Source organism: Pogona vitticeps, chromosome 4, assembly GCF_051106095.1.
Source record: "Pogona vitticeps strain Pit_001003342236 chromosome 4, PviZW2.1, whole genome shotgun sequence".
Lineage (NCBI taxonomy): Eukaryota > Metazoa > Chordata > Lepidosauria > Squamata > Agamidae > Pogona > Pogona vitticeps.
This window is the reverse complement of record NC_135786.1, coordinates 104,014,777-104,034,330: the sequence shown is the minus strand read 5'-3', so window position 1 is coordinate 104,034,330 and position 19,554 is coordinate 104,014,777. Positions and strand designations below refer to the sequence as shown.

Sequence of the window (19,554 nt, the reverse complement as noted above, 5' to 3'; positions counted from 1 at the left end):
AAGAAAGAAAGAAAGAAAGAAAGAAAGAAAGAAAGAAAGAAAGAAAGAAAACTGTTGATATGACAGGTTGAAGAATAAGCCACATGGTAACAGTATTTTCAGGCCCTAGCTCAGCACAGTGGTGCTATCTTGTTGAAGGATTAACAAACAACTGTAATCTGACTGGAGTATCTGTCCTCACATTGACATACCTGTTTTGGGAGTGATAGGAAATTATTTTCGATGTATACTGTATGCCATTATTCCTGGAGGACGAGGTCAGATTTTATAAGTGAAAAGGAGGTCAAAATTCTGTAATGTCAAAAGCTTCTTATTTAAAAAAACAAAACTGCCAAAAGGTAGCATACTTGCCGTTAACTTACAAAGAAGTAGCCCTCTTAGTCTGTCTCAGCATATTGACAAAATTAAAGAGGGAAAAGAAAGAGAGAGAGAGAGACAGACAGACAGACAGAGAGAGAGAGAATATTGAGAGACTATAAAGACAAACAGATTTATTTCAGTCTGAGGTGGATTTTGATCCATGAAAGCTCACACTGAAAGAAGTCTGTTAGTCTTTAACACACCATAACATCTTGCTTTTCTCTTTCTGTCTTTTCTTTTTCCCCTGCAGTTTTTACCACCATGTTGTAAACAATGTTTATTTTTAATTGTTTGGTGGTGTAACAGTTAGATTTTGGTCTCCAGATTATAAGGAATCATTGTTACTCATTTCTTAATACTATAATAATTCATAAAAAACATACTAATATAGATCCAATAATTCAAATAATCCAGAATTAATAATAATCATGAAAGCAATCCCTCTGTTCTTTCCTCAGTGTGTATGTGTATTCACTTATACAAAGCAAGGAACTGTATATCCCGCCAATCTGTTTTTCATTTGAAATAGGACCTCCTTTCTACTCCAGTGCCAAACTAATTCTACCTACAACACGCAGGAGTTCCCTCAGCTCCTTATACTTCGTGTTAATCACAAACCTTGTAAAATCTAAGGGTACAATGAAAGGTACCAGTGAACTCTTCACCAAAATGTCAGTGATTGGCACTTTTTAAAATACCATAATAATATCCCATAGGAGCAGGATCTTCTCCTGCCCCCCATATTTTAGACCTCAGTGCCCAGAAATCCCCAGAAACAAAGGGACTGTGGGAATATTAGTCCAAAATGTCTGATAACTGAAGGTCTCCATCTCCATACTACAGCAGTGGTAGCAACTCAGAATAGACAGACCTTCTACAGAAAACAGAGGTATGTATCATTGACATGCCCACATGGAACATAGACACATTGGCTGAAATCCTGATGCACTGCTACCTGAAAGTTGTAACATCTGGAAGCAAGTTAAGACATCTCTGTAGGCATTTTAAAAATACGAAGATGGTCAAAGGTCCCTCAACAAATCACCCCAAAATAATGTTTTAGAAACATACTATGTTTTAGATAGTAAATGCTCATTGTTACAAAAATGTTACTGCTACCACATTACTTTCGAAAACTGGTATCATTACCTCTTCATTAGTCCAAAGTCATCACAGATAACAAGCAATCCAGTTTGAGAGTGGCCACTTGAGCAAACAGACCAGAATTCCCCAGTGTAGTCGCAACCAGTCAACGTGAGTGAATTTGCAGTCCCCTCACTGTTTAGTTGCACCCTTAGCTTCCCTTCGTGATATGCATTTTAATAGCAAATAGGTATACCCATGCAGGAATCAGACCTTGGCTGTGATAAAGTTTTCAGACCCTGCTCCCTATGATATTTGTGGAACAGTGATAGACTGGTTCAGCCACAAAGATACTAGCTCCAGTTTCAGGTCAGATATGAAGGATAATTATGGGGTGGGGGCATGCTTCTAAGCTGCCGTACATTCTTTCTGTGGGTACACAAACGCTGAGTTGGGGAACATGTGGCCCTTTTGGATATTGACAGACTACAACACTTATAAACCCCAGCCACTATGTTTGATGAGGAAGGATGATGGGTGTTGGAGTCTAACAGTATCTGGAGCATTATATTTTCCTCATGCTTGTTTTAAGAGTATCTGAAAAATAGAAAAGGTACTTGGGTAAAACACTAAGCAATGAAATACAGTATACTTCTACTCTTTATTATGAATTATCACTACTGCTTTCCATCCACTGGTTCAGTGATAAAGCAGTAAAAAAAAGCAATGAAGCATTTTATACAGAGACAAAAAACAGCAGCCCCCCCTCTCAATTTCCCAAATTTGAAAACTCTGTTTTTTGTAAAGACCTACGTAGTTCATAACATGTTCTTTATGCCATTATCAGAGCTTGGACTACTAAAAATCCCTGGGCAATATGGCTGGGGGTGGTGGTATTATGGGCAGTGTTCAAAAAAGGCAGTTTTTCCACACTGTGGACAATCTTGTGGCAAAGATTAAGAGCACTTGAGGTTTCAAATACAGAAAGAAAGAAAAACAGAAAAGAAACTCCACAGGAACATACCCAGAGTTGTGTGTGCTTTAAAAATGTGACTCTTTTGTCTTTGCATGCCATTTGGAGGGCCAACACCCCTCTTAAGACAGAACCCTTGCTTGTGTTTGTGAAGAACCTACATTTCATGTCACGGCATGAAATAAAATCCACAAGAGGATGTCAAAAGGAAGCATGAAGTAGATGGGATCCCTCCCCTGCCTCTTTTGAGGGAAAAATTGAAAGCACACACCCGTAGCTTAAAAAAAAACAGGGCTCCACTGGTTTGGGGCCAATTACAGATAATGAGATGGAGAGGAACAGATCATTTCAATGTCTTGGAATATTTTAACCAAAATCCAGTCCCTCGAGTTTCATCCTTCCCCTCCCCTGCCTTCATGCCACGTTCCCATTGGAATATGAAACTCAGGCACCAGGAGGAGCCGGTGGGGATCTTCTAAGCTTTATTTACATTAGAAAGAAAGATTCACTGGGGACTGCAAGCTACATAGGCAGCAGGAAAAGGAGGGAAAGAGCGGGGAGACCCCCCCACACACACACATTATTCAGCACAGTTCTTCTACAAGACCAGATTGTTTTTTAGATCTCTGAACTGGAAGCCAGGCTGGGACAAAACAAAGGTCCCACAGCCTGCTGGAAATGTTCATGTACTTACTATGCATGCTCAGCACCCAGAGTAAGCGCACCTGACCAAGACATTAAGCATATACACCTCATCAAGTTTTGAAGGCAGCAAGAAATATATTGACTTTTCTGTTATAGAGGGGGGAAATGTATGTACTCCTACCTGAAGGAAAAACAAAACAAAACCAAAAAATTCAGGTGCCTGGTATCACATATCCTATGATATGTAAGGGTTTATCAGGTCCATAGCGGTTAAATGGGCTAATGGGAATCTCAAAGCTGAAGTAGTTTAACTGGTGCAAACCTCAACATCTATCGCTGTTTTAACTGGCTGATTAGATCGGTGAGCTGGATAAGTGGCCAAAGAATCAGAGGTTCAGAGTTCAGTTCCTCATTGTGCCTCCAGAGAGAAGAGCCAGCCTGTGTAGCCTTGGGCAGACAATCCCAGGATTCCCCCATAAGAAAGGAATGATAAACCACTTTTGAATACTTTCTACCTAGAAAACTCTGAAAAAGGTTGCCATAAGTCAGAATTGACTTGATGGCATAATTGCTATTTTTAAGGAACACTTCTGTTTCATTTTCTGCCACCTGCCGCTGTCTCAGTTTCCCAGTAACAATGTGGGAGAGTATGCCCATGTCCTTGAGGTAACCCATGTAAAAATAACCAGGGTTGCATTTTCAAACAGCAAATACTTGTTAGTGGATCACGGTCACATCCAGATGTTAGCCACATGCATATTTTCTCCTCATAAGTAGGACAAAAGTGGGCATGGGCATATATATCTAAACTCCATCTAGGAATCATATGTGCCAGAGATGCTTCCCAAATCTTCACATGTGGAGTACAAAGCTCTGCATAACCCCATTTAACTCAAAGCGGTTGTGGGGCTCTCATAATGAGAAGGCTGGCTTTTTCATGGTCCTCGATTACAGGCGCTCAGTAGCACCCTTCATCTTCTTCTGGTTGCTGCACAATGGTGGAGGACAGGGTTCACTTAACTGGGGCTTATTTTTGGGATAGGGTGAGGGTTAGGGTTAGAGACAGAGTCAACCAGGAATCCAAGGTCTGAAACCCATCATGTTCAAGCAACAACCAGGCAAGGATCGTTCATGATGACCCATGTCAAACACAGTGAGGCAAATCAAGAGCCAAGGCATGCACAAACTGTTTACAGAGCTCAGTATACTCATTGCTCCCCAGAGCTTTGCTCTTTTAAAAGTACAGTGGACCTTCGAGTTAAGGAGGGCTCCACTTGAGAACTTTTCGTGTTACGGACTTCTCCAGCCACAAAATTTCACTTTGACTTACAGCTGGAGACTCGACCTATGGACCAGAAAGGGGAGGCAGGGAAACACCCAATTCAAATTTGGCACTTTCGCTGCCTCCCCCTTCCAATCCGTAGGCCGCCAATCGTGCCTCCAGATGCCTTCCAGGGCTTCTCTGTTGCCATGGGAGGCATCTCAGAGCTCTCCTCCATCGCTGAACATACTTCAGAGGCACGATTGGCAGTGGGAGGGACCTCCGAGATATCTCCATGGTGGCGGAGGAGCCCTGGAAGGCCTCTGAAGGTCCCCCTATCGCCGCCACTGTTGGGAGCCAAGCCGCGCAGAGCGATCCCAGCCTTGCTCAGACTCCTGGACTTCCCTCGCTGCTGCTGCTGCTGTCCGAGTGCAGCACAGCTCAGCTCCCAGAAGTGGCAGCAGCAATGGGGGAAGCCCAGGAGTCCGAGCATGGCCAGGATCGCCCGGCTTGGCTTGGCTCCCAGTGGCAGCGGCAGCAGGAGTCCAGGAATCCAAGCATGGCCAGGAGTTCAGGAGTCCGAGCAAGATGCTGCTTTTTGCATTTATTTTCTTTTTTTGGTGGGGAGGTATTTTTTCTTTGGCATGTTACGGATTGATGGGTTTTCAATGCATTCCTATGGGAAATGGACCCTCGACCTACGGACTTTTCAACCTGCGGCCACCGTTCCAATACAGATTAATTCCGTAAGTCAAGGGTCCACTGTAAAGCATATATTCTCATGCTTCCTAGTGCTCAGATGCAGGCATTCTAACAGCCAATGTCCCTGAGACATGGAGGCAGAGGGGAGGAAAGATTCTTCTTTCAAGGTACTTCTTAGCCCTTCTTTGTAGACAAGCACTTCATATGGTAGCCTCATACTAAGCTCTTATTTATTCAGCAATCTGCTTCTTGACTGGAAAGTGTCCGGCCCGCTCTCTAACCCTTGGGGCCATCATGCCTCCATCTGGAGGTGTAAAGAAAGAAAGAAAGAAAGAAAGAAAGAAAGAAAGAAAGAAAGAAAGAAAGAAAGAAAGAAAGAAAGAAAGAAAGAAAGAATGAAAGAATGAAAGACTGGGAGGAGTCATGTTTTTATAATGATTTCCTTCATTCATCAAAGTACAGGCACCTTATGACTGACGTAGCCCCCACTCCCCCATTAGGGATAAAGTGCTCCCTCCTGCTCAGCCCATGAGCTGTTGCTACCTCGAAGGCAAAATTAGCTGAGTTTTCTCTCCTGTCCCTGAGGCCATGTTGGCTTTCTTCCAACAAGCGACTCAAAGGAATAACATACTCAGAGACTTGCAAATTAGAATTATCCACTTTTCAGTAAAGAGCAACATAGCAGGGAGGTGTGTGCTATGTACAAGGCCAATGAGGCACTGGCTCCCCCCCCCACCCATGTAGTTAGAAGCGGAAGATTGCTCCATTGTGCATGTTGCGCCCACACAGAAGAATTGTTGATCTAATGTTTTGCTATCTGTCAGCATCAAACATTAGATAAGCTATTCTGCTTATCACTGATTCGTGCTAACAATGCATGGTAGATAAAAACCATTTTCCAGAATTCTGGCACCAAATGAAGAAAGCAGTTATCTGAGATGTTGTTTCATTTAAACAAACAAGCAAACAAACAAACCTAGCAATTGAATGCACAGGGACATATTTGCTTCATGATTACAAGCTGCTGATTAGCAGATTTTATTTTTTATTATCAGGGTTCTAACAGATACTGCACAATCCTCTAATACCTACTGAGTGTTAATTTGTAGGAAAAAGAGATTCTAGGTCTCAAGGCAAGACAAGAGTCTAGATTTAAAAAAAAATTAGTTCAGTGCCACCTTTGGTGACCCTGCTCTGTGTCCCATTACCCTCAATGGGCAGCAGCTTCCAAAGGTGTACACTCGTACACATGTAAAACATATTTTCAATGGAAAAAATACACATGCAAATTGTATTCCTCTTGCACAGATAAGCACAAAAATCAAGTTGATCCAGGGGTACTCATAAACTGATTAGCTGCTGGGAAGTTCTACCCCAAACGCTGCTGGCTTTGTCTTTTGGCCAATGTGTAATAGAGATGATTCCATTAAAAACCAACATAAAAGCAAATATATTCTCTTGATCTCTTACATTGCATATGCCAGGCTAGGTTTTTTTTATCAGCTAAATAGCTCTTTTTTCACTTCCTGTATACTCATACCTCTTCTAAAACTTCCTTTACACTATATACCAATATAATTTCCCCACAATAAAATTAGAAATGAATGAGATCAGAGGAGGATAATCATGAAAATGTCTTGTGGAAGTGAAGCAGGAAATGGCACTCCATCCTCCCAACATAAGGCTTCTAGTACTAAGAGCTATTTGCATTATTGTTTTGGCTCAAAAGATGTAAACCCCATTTGTTTGTTTGTTCGTTCATTTGTTCATTCATTTTTACCCCACCTTTCTCTTTAACAAGGACCAAGGCAGCTTACATCATTAAAGGACAATATTGAAAGCTAGAAACGGTAAATATACAAACATTAAAAAGATACCACAATACTCAAATATTTATTTATTATTTTATTTATTTTATTTATATCCCGCCTATCTAGCCAACTCAAGACCACTCTAGGCGGCTAACATCAGGTAATAAAAGTATACAAATAGATCCCACAATAAAATACAGTAAACAAAAGCAATGTAAAAATGCATTCTAAACAGTAAGGCACAACCATCCAATGGGGGGGGAAGCACTACTCAGGCAGCCAGTTGTTAAGGGAAAGCTTGTCTGAAAATAAAGGTCTTTTCCTGCTTGCAGAATGACAGCAAAATGAGGCCAGCCTGGCTTCCTGTGGGAGGGAGTTCCAGAGTCTGAAAGTAGTGACACAGAAGGCTCTCTCCCATGTCCTTACCAAATGCAACTGTGAAGGTGGTGAGACTGAGAGGAAGACCTCTCTTAACCCCCAGGCAGGCTCACAAAGTCCTAAAGATACCTTGGACCCAAGCCATTTAGCGCTTTATAGGTTAGAACCAGGACTTTGAATTGCGCACAGAAACAGATTGGCAGCCAGTAGAGCTGGTGTAACAGAGGAGTTATGTGATCCCTGTAACCAGCCCCAGTCAGCAATCTGGCTGCTGCGTTTTGGACCCGCTGAAATTTGTGATAAAACAACATTTCATACCCATGAGTGCAAATGCAATTATTATTTAAAGACCTACAAATCTGCTGCCCTTTCATGACATTCCAAATCTACTACCTAAGACAGCTGCTTCACCCTGCCACCTGGTAAGACTGACCTTAGAGGTTCCAGAGAATAGTCACAAGATGCAGCATTTTTACCCATCCCACTTTACCATATTTTTCCATTTATAATATGCCCCGTGTATAAGACACCCCACCCCCACCTTTTCTAACCCCCAAATTAAGAAATTTTAGCTTTGAGTATTCAGCCTCTGGGCTCAGAATGCTCAAACATTATGAGTCCCTGTTGTACCTGAGCATTGCCTACAGCTCCACCTCCAATGAAATATGTTCCAATTGGTTTGTTCAGCATCAGCTGACATCAGTTACATAAGGCTCATGATTGGAGGAATCTAAGTCTCCTGACTGTAGGAAGCTAAGCCTTGTGACTGAAAGAAGCCTTCTGCAGAGAGAAGGTATGGGCCATTTTGTTCTCTCCTTGGCTTACGTCCATGTATAAGATGCCCCTCAATTTTTAGTGTAATGATTTTAGGAAAAAGTAGCATCTTATACACGGAAAAATACAGTACTTTTCAGTCAACAGATTTTGGAAGGGCATTTATACATTACTGACCATGGTGAGTATCTCTATAACTTTATACCTTCTCCAAAGAGGTCAGGGCCACAGACAGCAAATCTGTGAAATAGTGGACTCAGGATACATAAGGACCAGTCCCTGAAGGAGCATATATTCAGATTCCCCAACCTCATAGGTAAGGAATTTTGCCTCACTAAATCTCTTGCCTCTTTTTGAAAAATCCTCATGTGCTTTGTCTGAAGAAGAACTTGCAAATTGCTTCAAGTTTCTTTCTTGAGGGGAAAAAAGTTGGAATGCTTGGGACTCCCGCTATACATTTGGCAAAACTTTGCAAAAACCTTTAAGCTCCCTTCCAAATTTAGCAGATGTTTTGCCTGGAGGGGAATCCTCAGATTCACTTTACGTTTTGCTCGGGGTGAAAATTTGGCAACAACTCTGCCAAGCGGCACTTCGTTCCAGAGTTAGGCATTAGTAGAGCTCACAGCTCAGGTGGCCCAATAATGGTGGAAAATATGCAATGCCAGGGTGACAAGGGAGGCTGTATGCGTTCCATATTTCCATTATATCAAGCTGACAGTCAGCCTTCAGTCCTAATCCCAGGACCTCTGAGTGCCTCCTGTAATGTAAGGTACGTTTGGGTTGAGCCCATACTGCTCACCATCTGGTGCCTCAGCATTGTCGTTGTCTCTGCAGACTAGATATTCCAACGTTTATCACATGTCCTGTGGTGAACACCAGGCTCCTGTTGGTGAACAATTACTCACATAATTGGCATCTGCAGTTGAAACTGAGCTTTACAACACGTGTGAGGAATTTAGCCATCTGGCTGCTTGTAGCTCAATATGAATAGGCCTAGCCAGAGAGTGAACCATTCATTATGCTTGCATTATTTCTCTCATTTCTTCAAGAAGCTCAGAGAAACTCTTCGCTATCCAAGCACTGGCCAGACAGAGACTTGTTTAGCTTTTCCTTTAATAACATAACTGTGTCATTACAGAATGCCCATAGCAAAATAGAGTGTCCATAGTAATGTGGATGAACTCATGTTTTTTAGACACACAGTTAAGGCTCCAGCAAAGATGACTTGTTCAAGGAAAGACCATCACTGTAGACTTTGGAGAATGGTTTCCACAATTGACCTGGAGAAGCCAAGGTTCTATTCTGGCATTCAGAAAAGGGTTATCTGAATGTGTGACAGCCACCCTCTGACTTCCGATTTGCTTACATGCAGGGAGTCTCCATGTGAGTGGGATTTCTGATTTTTCATTGCCCCTCTACCCTGGAATAAAGACGTGAGGCCAGAATTATGGATTAAACACAGGCCACACTTTATTGAAAACAATCAACATTGCCAATCTTTTGGCAAAGGGGGATCCTGCTGTAGTGTGGACTCAGGTTTGAACACATGGGTCTGAACGGACCCTCTAACAAACAAACAATTGGGCAAGTCCCTGGCCCAAGTTTTCACAGCCGTGAAGACCATGATAACCCGGCCAGCCAAAATGGGACCATCCTTGGACCTCAAGCCACCCTCTGCCTGTTGACTCTTGGTCTGGGTGTGTCCCCAGTGCATCTTTCCCCCCCCCCAAGCACTGTAATTACACAATCCGCAGTGCTGGGAGTTCAGATGAGCTTTAATTACCTGATATTGCTATGGGACTCACCAAAATACCTGTTTAGTCCACACTACATGCCAGTGCATAGGGACTAGCCAAGTTAAGTCCCATGCCTGCCATTGAGCTCACCAAGCTTCAGCCAGGAGCAGACCCCTCCCCTTGATGTCTTCCAGGAAGACATCCAAACCTTGTTCAGATAGAGGTACACCATCTGACCGAAAAAAACTCTGGCCTAGCTATACAGAGCCTATGGTGACCAATCACCAATTCTAAGCCACTCCAAACAGCTCTGCAGACTTCCCCGTTAATACTCCTTCGGGCAGTGTTTATGGGCAAAAAAACTCTCACATCCCTCCATGTCAGCTGAGGGATGATGGTTTACTAAACAATGCACATAGCAGGGTATGTGGCCCTCAACCAGGTGAGATCACGAACCACACTGATGATCAGGGCCTTTCCACCATTCCTGGTCAAATCATTACCACCCAGGTGTATTACCAACACCTCTGGAGGATGATGACCAAAGGTGGCTACATGGCAAATCTGGTTCCACAACAATCCTCAGTGCCCTTTCCACTCGATAAGGGCCCTTGCTTCAAGTCCAAGACAAGTGCCCCATGGGGACGTGGCAGCATGATCATGATTTGTCTTCTCCTGGCCAGGTACTGTGGTACCTGTAAGACAAACAAAGCCAGGCCCCTGCCTAGATGTTAGGAAGTGCCCTAACATATCTGCGATAAGAGGACGAAGCCCACCGTCCTAATTGTTTAATATCCACTGGGCAGTAACCAGGGGCTGCCGCTGTAGATGCCACATCAATTCTAAAGGAGTGCATCCCAAATCTCAGTCCTCGAACTCCTACCTTATGTAGAGCCAAATCAGTTAACCTCCAAAACTGGTATCTCGTCAGAGGGGAACCATCCTCATGTATAAAGAGATATCCTGGGCTTGGTCTTCTAAGGATCAAGTAGACCTCTGGGTAGTGTGGGCGGCATATAAATTAAATAAATAAATAAATAAGTATGCTTCAATACCCTTCACTGGGCAGATTGGTTCAGTGTGACAATGTGGCAGGGTGATACCTGTTCCTTTGCCCCACTGATCGGCCTTGGATCACCAGATGTGAATCTGCACCATCTCATCCACTACCCTAACATCCTGCCATTGTAAAGCTACCCTGGTTTCATCCCCCTTCCCTGAGGCAACTACTTCACTAATCCTAAGGGATCCAAAGAATGTTAATAAGGATGCTGCCCTGAATAAAGCAGCTTCATAATCATCCCTACAGAGAAACTCCCACTGCTCACAAATGCCTTCTAACCGCTCAGGTGATATAGGAGCTCTATTGTCCTTTACTCTGCCCGTTTCCTTAGATTAGCCTTCTATCATTTTTCTAAGGCAGTAGTCTGATGAATAGTCCTCGTACCCATTAATTTTTGCATAGAAGGCTAGAGCCGATAACCTACCCTGTATAGTTCCTGGTGCCAAACCTTTCCTATTTAGATACACTATAAAAAGCCCACATGGCTTCTAAATTCCTGAAACTCCATACTCACAGCAGAGTCATCACTTTCGCGTCCTCAGTGCCAGGGCCAGGCCTATTGCCATTTCTCCATCACCACACCAATTTGCCAGACCTCTGGGGGAAGAGTCTCCAGGAACTTGTTGGCTCCAGGAGCTAACTCTCTGAACCGCTCGATCTGTTAATGTGATAATGCATCTGCTAAGCTATTGTCTACACCCGGGACATGCCTGGCCTGCACCAGAATATTAAATGTCAGGGCACACAGTATGAAGGCCCTGACCAGAGTCATGATCCTTTTCAAATGTGAAGTCAGATTGTTTACAATATAAACCACTGCCTGGTTGTCACACCAGAAACATACCACAGCGTTGGCCCATGCACTTGCCCAAAGCCACAATGCACCAACTATGGGGGGAAAAACTCCAAATATGTCAGGTCTCTAGTGACCCTGGCTTGGTGCCATTCCTCCAGCCCCTTTCTGGCACACCATCTGCCTCTAAAATATATTCCAAATCCCAAGGAGCCTGCAGCGTCCGACTGGATCTGAAACTCCACTCTAAGCATCCTTTCTCCTCTCCAAAATGAAATGCCATTGAAACTGCATCCAAACTTTCAATTCCTCTCTCATGCCTTGAGTAAACCTGGTCCTATGAAAAGGATGATTGAGCCCATGCATTATGGTACACAGCCTACGCAGAAAGGCGTGACCAGGCACCACCAATCTGCAGGCAAAATTTAGGTGTCCAACCATCTCCTGCAGCTCCTTCAGGGTCACCTTCTTCTTTTGTAGCATCGAAGCTACCCTGACCTTTAGGTCAGCTAATTTTTCTTTTGGTAACTAAGACATTTGCCGAACCGTGTCTAATTCAATAACCAAAAACATCAAGGCCGTAGTCAGCCCTTCCATCTTTTCCTCAGCCAAAGGCAGACCTAATCCGTCCACCATGGAACAGAAGATGTCCAGTATAAATTTACACCTTACAATGTTCCTTTCCCCATAAAAAAGATAGTCATTGAGGTAATGGGCTGTATTCTTACATCCCACTCTACTCCTAAGCTTCCAATCAAGGAAGGAACTGAACTATTCAAGTGCTGCACATGAAACTGAGCAGCCCATAGGTAACGCTCTCTCTATATAAAAAGAACCTTGAAAGAAAAATCCTAACAGGTCAAAATCCCTCGGGTGAACTGGCAAAATCTGAAATACTGATTTTATGTCACATTTCACCAATTCTGCCCCCACACCTATGTACCATGTTGACTGCCTCATCAAATGAAGTATAACACACAGTACAAAGTTCCTGAGGTGGCTCCTTTAACTAACCTGTTTTCCCCTCCCACAATAAGATCTCCTCAGATCCCCTGCCATCAGATTTGCAAATTAATCATTTTTACCTTGCAGTGATGAGTCACAAAACAAAGCGTGAAAATCATGTGTTTCCCCTATGTCCTATGAGATGATTCAACACCTCCCCTTTTATAAATAAATTCTCAATCAGGGCAATATGACTTTCAGCTGTTGTCCTTAACAACCATACCATAGTTATCTTGTGTGTGACTATGAATGAAGTACCACATTTAATCTGTACAAAACAGATCACCCAAGTGAAAATCTGGTCACCCTCTGGAGATTCATCTAGGTACTACCCTTGCCATCTCTCACCATTCATCAAGCTGGCAGAAATTTATGGGAATAGCATCTGGGGAGCCTCAGGTTTTCCACCCCTTTACCCAACAGAACACTATTTCCTTCTGATTTTTTAAAATAAAATGACTATATATCGCAATGGCAAACCTCTTCACATCATCTTATCTAAAGACAGCTGTTCCCACCAAACAAGGGAGGCAGAAGGCCTACCCTCTAAAGTATCTCAATGGTAGAGCCCACATTTTGCTTGCAGAGGATTCAGTGTCACCCCCCCCCCACATTCTCCTGTAACAGATATCAAGAAAAAATAGTGATGTGAAAGGCTACAGCTGGCACCTTGGGGAGCTGCAGCTGATCAGAGAAAGAGAAATGTTCTGATGTATCCACCACTTTCATACATTTCAGTCAATTAAGGTTTTGAACCACAATGCATGCACACAACCGAACACTTTGAGAGAGAAACAAAAAAGGCATGTGATGTCTGTGCATCTATATAGAGCCACACTCTCCTTCCGATATGGTTCTCAAGATGCTCTGAGATGAAATGACACCCACCCACCACCATCACCACATAAGGAGCGGAACCTTCATAAAACCAGTGGCACCTAATTGCTCATTTAGAATAAAGTCAATCCAAAATACTTATAATCAGCATTGTTAACTAGGGGCTTTTCTACCTGGTTGATTAAATTTGGTCACACAAGATTGGCATAAATGGGATAAGAATGAAGGAATGGGGAAGATCGGCTGAATATACAGTACAACATACTATAACACAAGATTGGCCATATGGCTTCTGTGCTCATCCCACCTATGTTTTGTCTTGTTCCACTCAAGGAGGAATGGCCAGAGGCAGCTGGGTTCACACCATCCATCAACAAATGTTCGTAGTGTTTAAACTTTGGTGCTATCAGTCAAATCCTCAGTTGCTCCCCTATAGTTAACAACTTTGCTTTTGACTGCAAAACAGATAGTTCAAAACAGTATATTATTGCTGGGAAAACCCATCCATTTCCAGTCAGCTACCCAGAAGTTTGCAACCAAGCACAGAAAACTAAAAGGGACAACGGATGATATCTTTGCCCCTGCTAATCTGAAAGTCCTGGCTGTCTGCTGCTGTGAGCCTCAACACTAATACACTTCTAAACCCACAGAGCAGTGGCAATCTGTAAATGCTTCTGATCCACCAACAATTAATTTCCAGGCAGAGCAGAATCTTGAATGGTTTCATCAAACTCTTAAGAAATATTGTGAAATATTGTATGTGCCACTCTTTCTTGAAACTCTAAGTAAGGCTGCTACCTAAAAAAAGGTTAGAGTGCTGTTGCAAATGTTTAATTAATAGTTAATTAACTATTTCATTTTCTGAGGGACATGATAATCATAAGTGCAAGACTGTAATCACTGCTTTTCACAAATTTCCTAAACAGATGCCCTGAACTGCCATGTTTCCCAGAAAATAAGATTTTTGGAGCAAATAATTTTTGCTCCAAAAACACACTAGGGCTTATTTTCAGGGGATTTTTTTTTCATGTACAACAATCTACATTTATTCAAATGCAGTCATGTCATCATCTTCTGCTTCCTGCACAATGCTGCACAATGGTAGAGGGTGGGGTTTCACTTAACTGGGGCTTATTTTTGGGATAGGGCTTATTACAAGCATCCTGGAAAATCATACTAGGGCTTATTTTCAGGTTAGGTCTTATTTTCGGGGAAACAGGGTAAGTTTAGCTTTGTTCCTTTATTTTGTTTTGTTTTGTTTTGTTTTATTGTATGTGGATCTTTTAAAACAAAAACACCTTACACCCCACCCCTTGCCCCAAGACTCTGTTTCATGTTCGTCTAGTGGCATTCTCTTACAGCATAAAAATGTACTGGTGAACTATATAAAGGTCAAATGTTGAACAAAATGAGGAATTTATTCAAACCATATTTCTAGGAATCAGTGTCAGAAAGACTGTTCCCTGCACAGGTAGTCAAGTTTGGTTTCTTAATCTCTGGGATATAGTTTTTGAGAGAGAGAGAGGCCTCCTGGCTTTGTTTGTTTGTTTGTTCTCAAACATTTGAGATTGGAAAGTCCAGCCCCAAGCACACATTCCATCTCTGATGGTTCAATTGTCACTAGTAATTCCAGTCAAAAAAACCCAAAGCAAAATCAGGCCGGATATCAAAATCCTCCCAGGCTGATGCTGTCTAGAATGGCCATGTTTTCTCATGGTACATCTTGTCATCATTGGTTTCTGATACATACAGGATGGGGGGGGGGGGATATGAGAATAGTTTCCCTATCTCTGAAAATTCTAGTTTTCTTCCGTTTAATTGATGTCACTTTGGAAACATTTTCTTTTACTGGTTTTATTGTTGATGATGCCATGTTTTATAAAACATGTACTGTTGTGAAAATAATAGATCTATCTATGGATTTCCTTTTCCAAAGACATAGAAGTCATACAGAGATGGGATGAATTTCCTTTCCAGAGCTCAACTCCCACAATGGATATTGCTTTTAAGATGGGATCTTGTACTTTGGAATATTACAGTTCCAAAATATGAATTCTTCACCTCACCAAATATTTAGATGACATGTCCCCCCCCCCAGACAATTTATTTATAGTGGTAAGAGGGAGAAACAGTTCATTTCTCAGCAAGTGTATGGACCTTCTGAGTAGAAGAACTAGACAGACATTTCTTATAACTGTATCTTTAAGTATGTATCAGAAAACTTTCCAACTAACTTGGCAGTGGCATGACTTAAATACCATGTTGGAAACATTTAGTTTGATTTCATGGAAGGCTTCCTACCCTCCCAATATTAGGTTTCAAGAATATCAAGGCCTACTTTTAACATGGGGGATGTTTTTGGTAGCCTTGAGATTGTTTGTGGTGGTGGGGAGATTTAATAGCAAAGGTTCTCTGCAGGATCACTGGCAGCAGTCCTCGTCGTGCTGGCAGTGATCCAGCAGTGATTTTTTTAAAATATTCAGGTCTCCCCCACCTGCATCTTGAGGCTCCCAAAGGCTTCCCTAGGCATCCTTAAAATTGAAAATGGGGAGGGAGGATAGGAAGCTTTCCATAAGACACTAAATGTTTCTGGCACCCAGTCTGGGTTATTCTGGTACAAAGTTACACCAACAGGATTTTGTCTAACCTTCCATGATAACTTCTCTGTCTGTTCCTCTTCTTCTTCAATGTCAGTCATGTTGCACATTCTTTCTTCCCTTGCAGTTGACTACTGACTTGGCCTCCAACATATTCACCTCTGTTGGCTCAGTAACACTGGCTTTGTTACTGATCTTTCTTCTGGCAGGCACTGTATCCATTGTAACAGCCAATAAACGAGCTACCCAAGGGACCTATAGCCCTAGCCGCCAGGAAAAGGAAGGATCTAGAGTTGAAATGTGGGACATGGAACAGCCTCCCCCCATGGAAAGACTGATCTAGCAAGAACCACTGCTGTGTTTTCTCACATCCCACCCCAAAACATCTAGCAGGAGTGGCTGTTCTGGACATCATGGAAAGATTCCCTTTATAGACCTATGAAGACTTCTGAAGTTTAACCCAGAAACCTTGGTCAGTGCCCAAAGCACCAAATGGTTAAGGCTCCATATATGGATCAGGATTGTCAATGTCTGCTTTCCAGTGGCACTCCTTTAGACCTTCTGGAATTCAGACAACACCTTGCCAAGAGATGAGAGGAATTGCTTGTGAAAGGAAAAACCAGCAACACACATCTGGTGCAATATACACACACATACCACAGAGTGTGTGCATGGAAACACTACATGGGTATGCCTAGACTTTGCCAGGCAACTAAAGGATTCAGAAGGTATTTCCCAATTTCTGGAAAGCCTTATTGATTGCCCTGGAAGTGTTGGCTTTAGCACAATCAGCAGTAGACCTTTAAGACTCCAGTGACTTTTAGAATAAATCTTAAGTGCCTGCATTTCAAATCCATGAGAAGCCACCGCTTGTGCTCTCATTTCCCTTTGGACTGCCATGGCAGCATTCAGTGCCACTGTACCAGATGATGCAGAACATTCAAACAAGCCTGTGTCATCTATCTGTCATCCAGCCATTGCTGTGTCTCAAGAGCTTTTAGAAGTAGAGGTCGCTTTTGTTGAGCTTTATCGTTTAATCAGGGACCAAATCAATACTACGAAGCAAGCTCTACCTGCAGCAAAATAAACATTTCAATCTGTGTCAGATCTCTTCTTTTCAGTGTGTTCATTTCACCTTCTGCTCCACCAGATTGTCTTGGACCTAGGCATAGTTGAGACTGAAATCCTATGCGTACTTGTTGGGGAGCAAATCCCATTTAATTTTCTCCCGAGGAGAATAAATAGTTCTGTCAAAATATTGGGCATTCACTTGTTGGTGAGTTGTTGTTGTTGTTGTCTTGTTCTTCCTGTCACTGCATGCTCCTGATCTTAAAACTAGAATCAGTTGACAAAAAAGAGAGATAAAACTCAACCACATAACTGCACCATTGTACAATAAACATTCAGTTACAATATCACTCCCCCCGCTTAGATTCTGTAAAGTTCGGCGTGCAAAGGGTCTACTCTGAATCAAGATATCCCAGGCAATGGAACTCATTTCACCAATGGGGAAGGCCTCTCCACGGGGGGGGGGGGGTAGAGGCCATAACTTACTAAAATAGCACATGTTTAGCATGCAGAAGGTCTCAGACTCAACCCCTAGCATTTCCAGGTAGGGCAAAGAGAATTCTAGCTAAAGCTTTGGAGAAACACTATGTTGATAAGATTGAAAAGAGAGGCTTGACACCTGAACTGACTGGTGTTAAGAGGCAAGAGCAGCCAATCCGGTAAGTAAAATTCCTGTGGGCAGCCATGATACCTGCCGTTGTATACAGGTGAAAGCTATGGATCCAGAAAAGAAGGCTGCAGGCCAATCCAGAAATTAAAACAGAGGAATCAGCAACACAGTTTTCTTCCCACTTCGTCATACCAAACAGTCCACTTTCATAAACGGTGCACCTGTTTCCCTGCACTTGCCTCCTCCCCATGTTCAAGCCCCAGTGACGCACTCCCAAGCTTCAGTCTGCCAGCATATGTCACGATCCCGTGCCATTTTAATATGACATGCATCAGGTTGGTGTTCATGGAGGAAAAGGCTAGGTCAAGGTTCAAGCCCAAATGCCCATTCGGCAATAGGGGTCAAAAGGGATAGCTTTTAACCTGAAATAGAAACCTTCTTGAGCATAACCACACTCCTCGACGCACATGGCAGCAGCCCTCCAAGCTTCACAGGCACTTAAATAAAAGTAAAGAATCACCAGAGAACTCTCAGAATGAGAACTATAGTGGAAAATGTTTCAGAATCCTTAATTTGTATAATCGAGATTTCTTACTTCAGTGGAGAGCTCTGTGTTTACCTTTTCTCCAGTCATGAATGAAGTAAGAATGGATTAGGTTAAGGGCTGATTCACACATGCTGTTTACCACCTGGCTGCAACAAGTGAGACCTGCATGTTTGTTTGTTTGTTTGTTTGTTTGTTTATATCCTGTTTGAATACTAATGAATTTTTAAAAAAGAAAAAAGAAAAAAATGACAACACCAGACACAGCTTCTCACAATAATAATAATAATAACAACAATAACAATAACAATATCAATAATAAAAGTTATTATTAACAATATTATTATTTATATTGTGCTCTATACCAATATAAAGTCCTTCCTAGTGAAAGATGTTGTCACATAAGCCCTTCTTATTTCAGTGGGATACATTTTCAAATAAATCTGATTACGACTGCAGCTCAACCACTGCTAAGCAATGACGATTTGAAGAGCTGGGGCTACAATCCAACTTTGTTCTACCACTGTTGTTTTTCATTAATAGCTAATTTCATTAGAGTATAATTTTCTTTCCCGTCTTCAGCTTGGCTGGCAAAGCAATTCCATACACCAGTAATTCATCCAATATTGTCAAATGGCAGCAAAGCTGACAGGATCCCAAACTGTGACTTTAAATCATCCTTTTGATCATAACAAACCTACCTGAGCCTTCATCTGGTTTTCATGCTCCTGGTGGCAGAAGTCAAAGTCCAGCATTTTCTTTTCCTCGGCATTGCCTGTGACCTTTCAAATATCTCCCGCAGTTTTGCCAAAAGTGTAATTTCCATTGGCATGCATTTCTATAAAATATACACGTGTGGGGTTCCAGTAAAAAAAATAAAACTCCTTCAGGCCACTTCACATCTGAGCTGACGTGTTCCTCATTTACTTTGCTATCAAAAGGCAAACTCAGGTAGGGACTGGAAAGTATAGTGCAAACTTTAAAGGCAGGAATTTTGCAAAAAGAATCATTGAGAGATTTGCCCCCTCCAACCACTGTAGGTTCTGTGCAGAATTGAATTTAGTACCAAAGTTGAATTCTGCTGGATTGGAGTCCACTCTGGATTTTGTCACCATATACTGCAGAAGCTGACTGGGCAGAGAGCTGAATCTACATGGCCTGTCCTGAGTCTTCTAATCAAACCTGTTGTCTCACATATGGTGGAAGATCCCACCACCTGCCAGGCCATCATCTTCCACATTCAAAATGCAAAAGAGACACCACCTTGTCCTTTGTCTGAAGCAAGAAAATAGCATGTGTCAAGCACTGCCTTGC

At 42.4% G+C, this 19,554-nt stretch overlaps 1 protein-coding gene across 2 annotated transcripts in view; it reads left to right on the top strand.

The window, feature by feature from the left end:
• The window catches only part of CRB1 (crumbs cell polarity complex component 1), a 165,874-nt gene extending 148,751 nt beyond the window's left edge, over positions 1 to 17,123 (top strand). For both annotated transcript variants that reach the window (XM_078392297.1, XM_078392298.1), the window contains one exon: positions 16,146 to 17,123. In XM_078392297.1, the coding sequence (XP_078248423.1) occupies positions 16,146 to 16,361 (216 nt within the window). In that variant the 3' untranslated portion in view covers positions 16,362 to 17,123. The remainder of the gene's footprint in view (positions 1 to 16,145) is intronic.
• Positions 17,124 to 19,554: the final 2,431 nt, after the last annotated feature.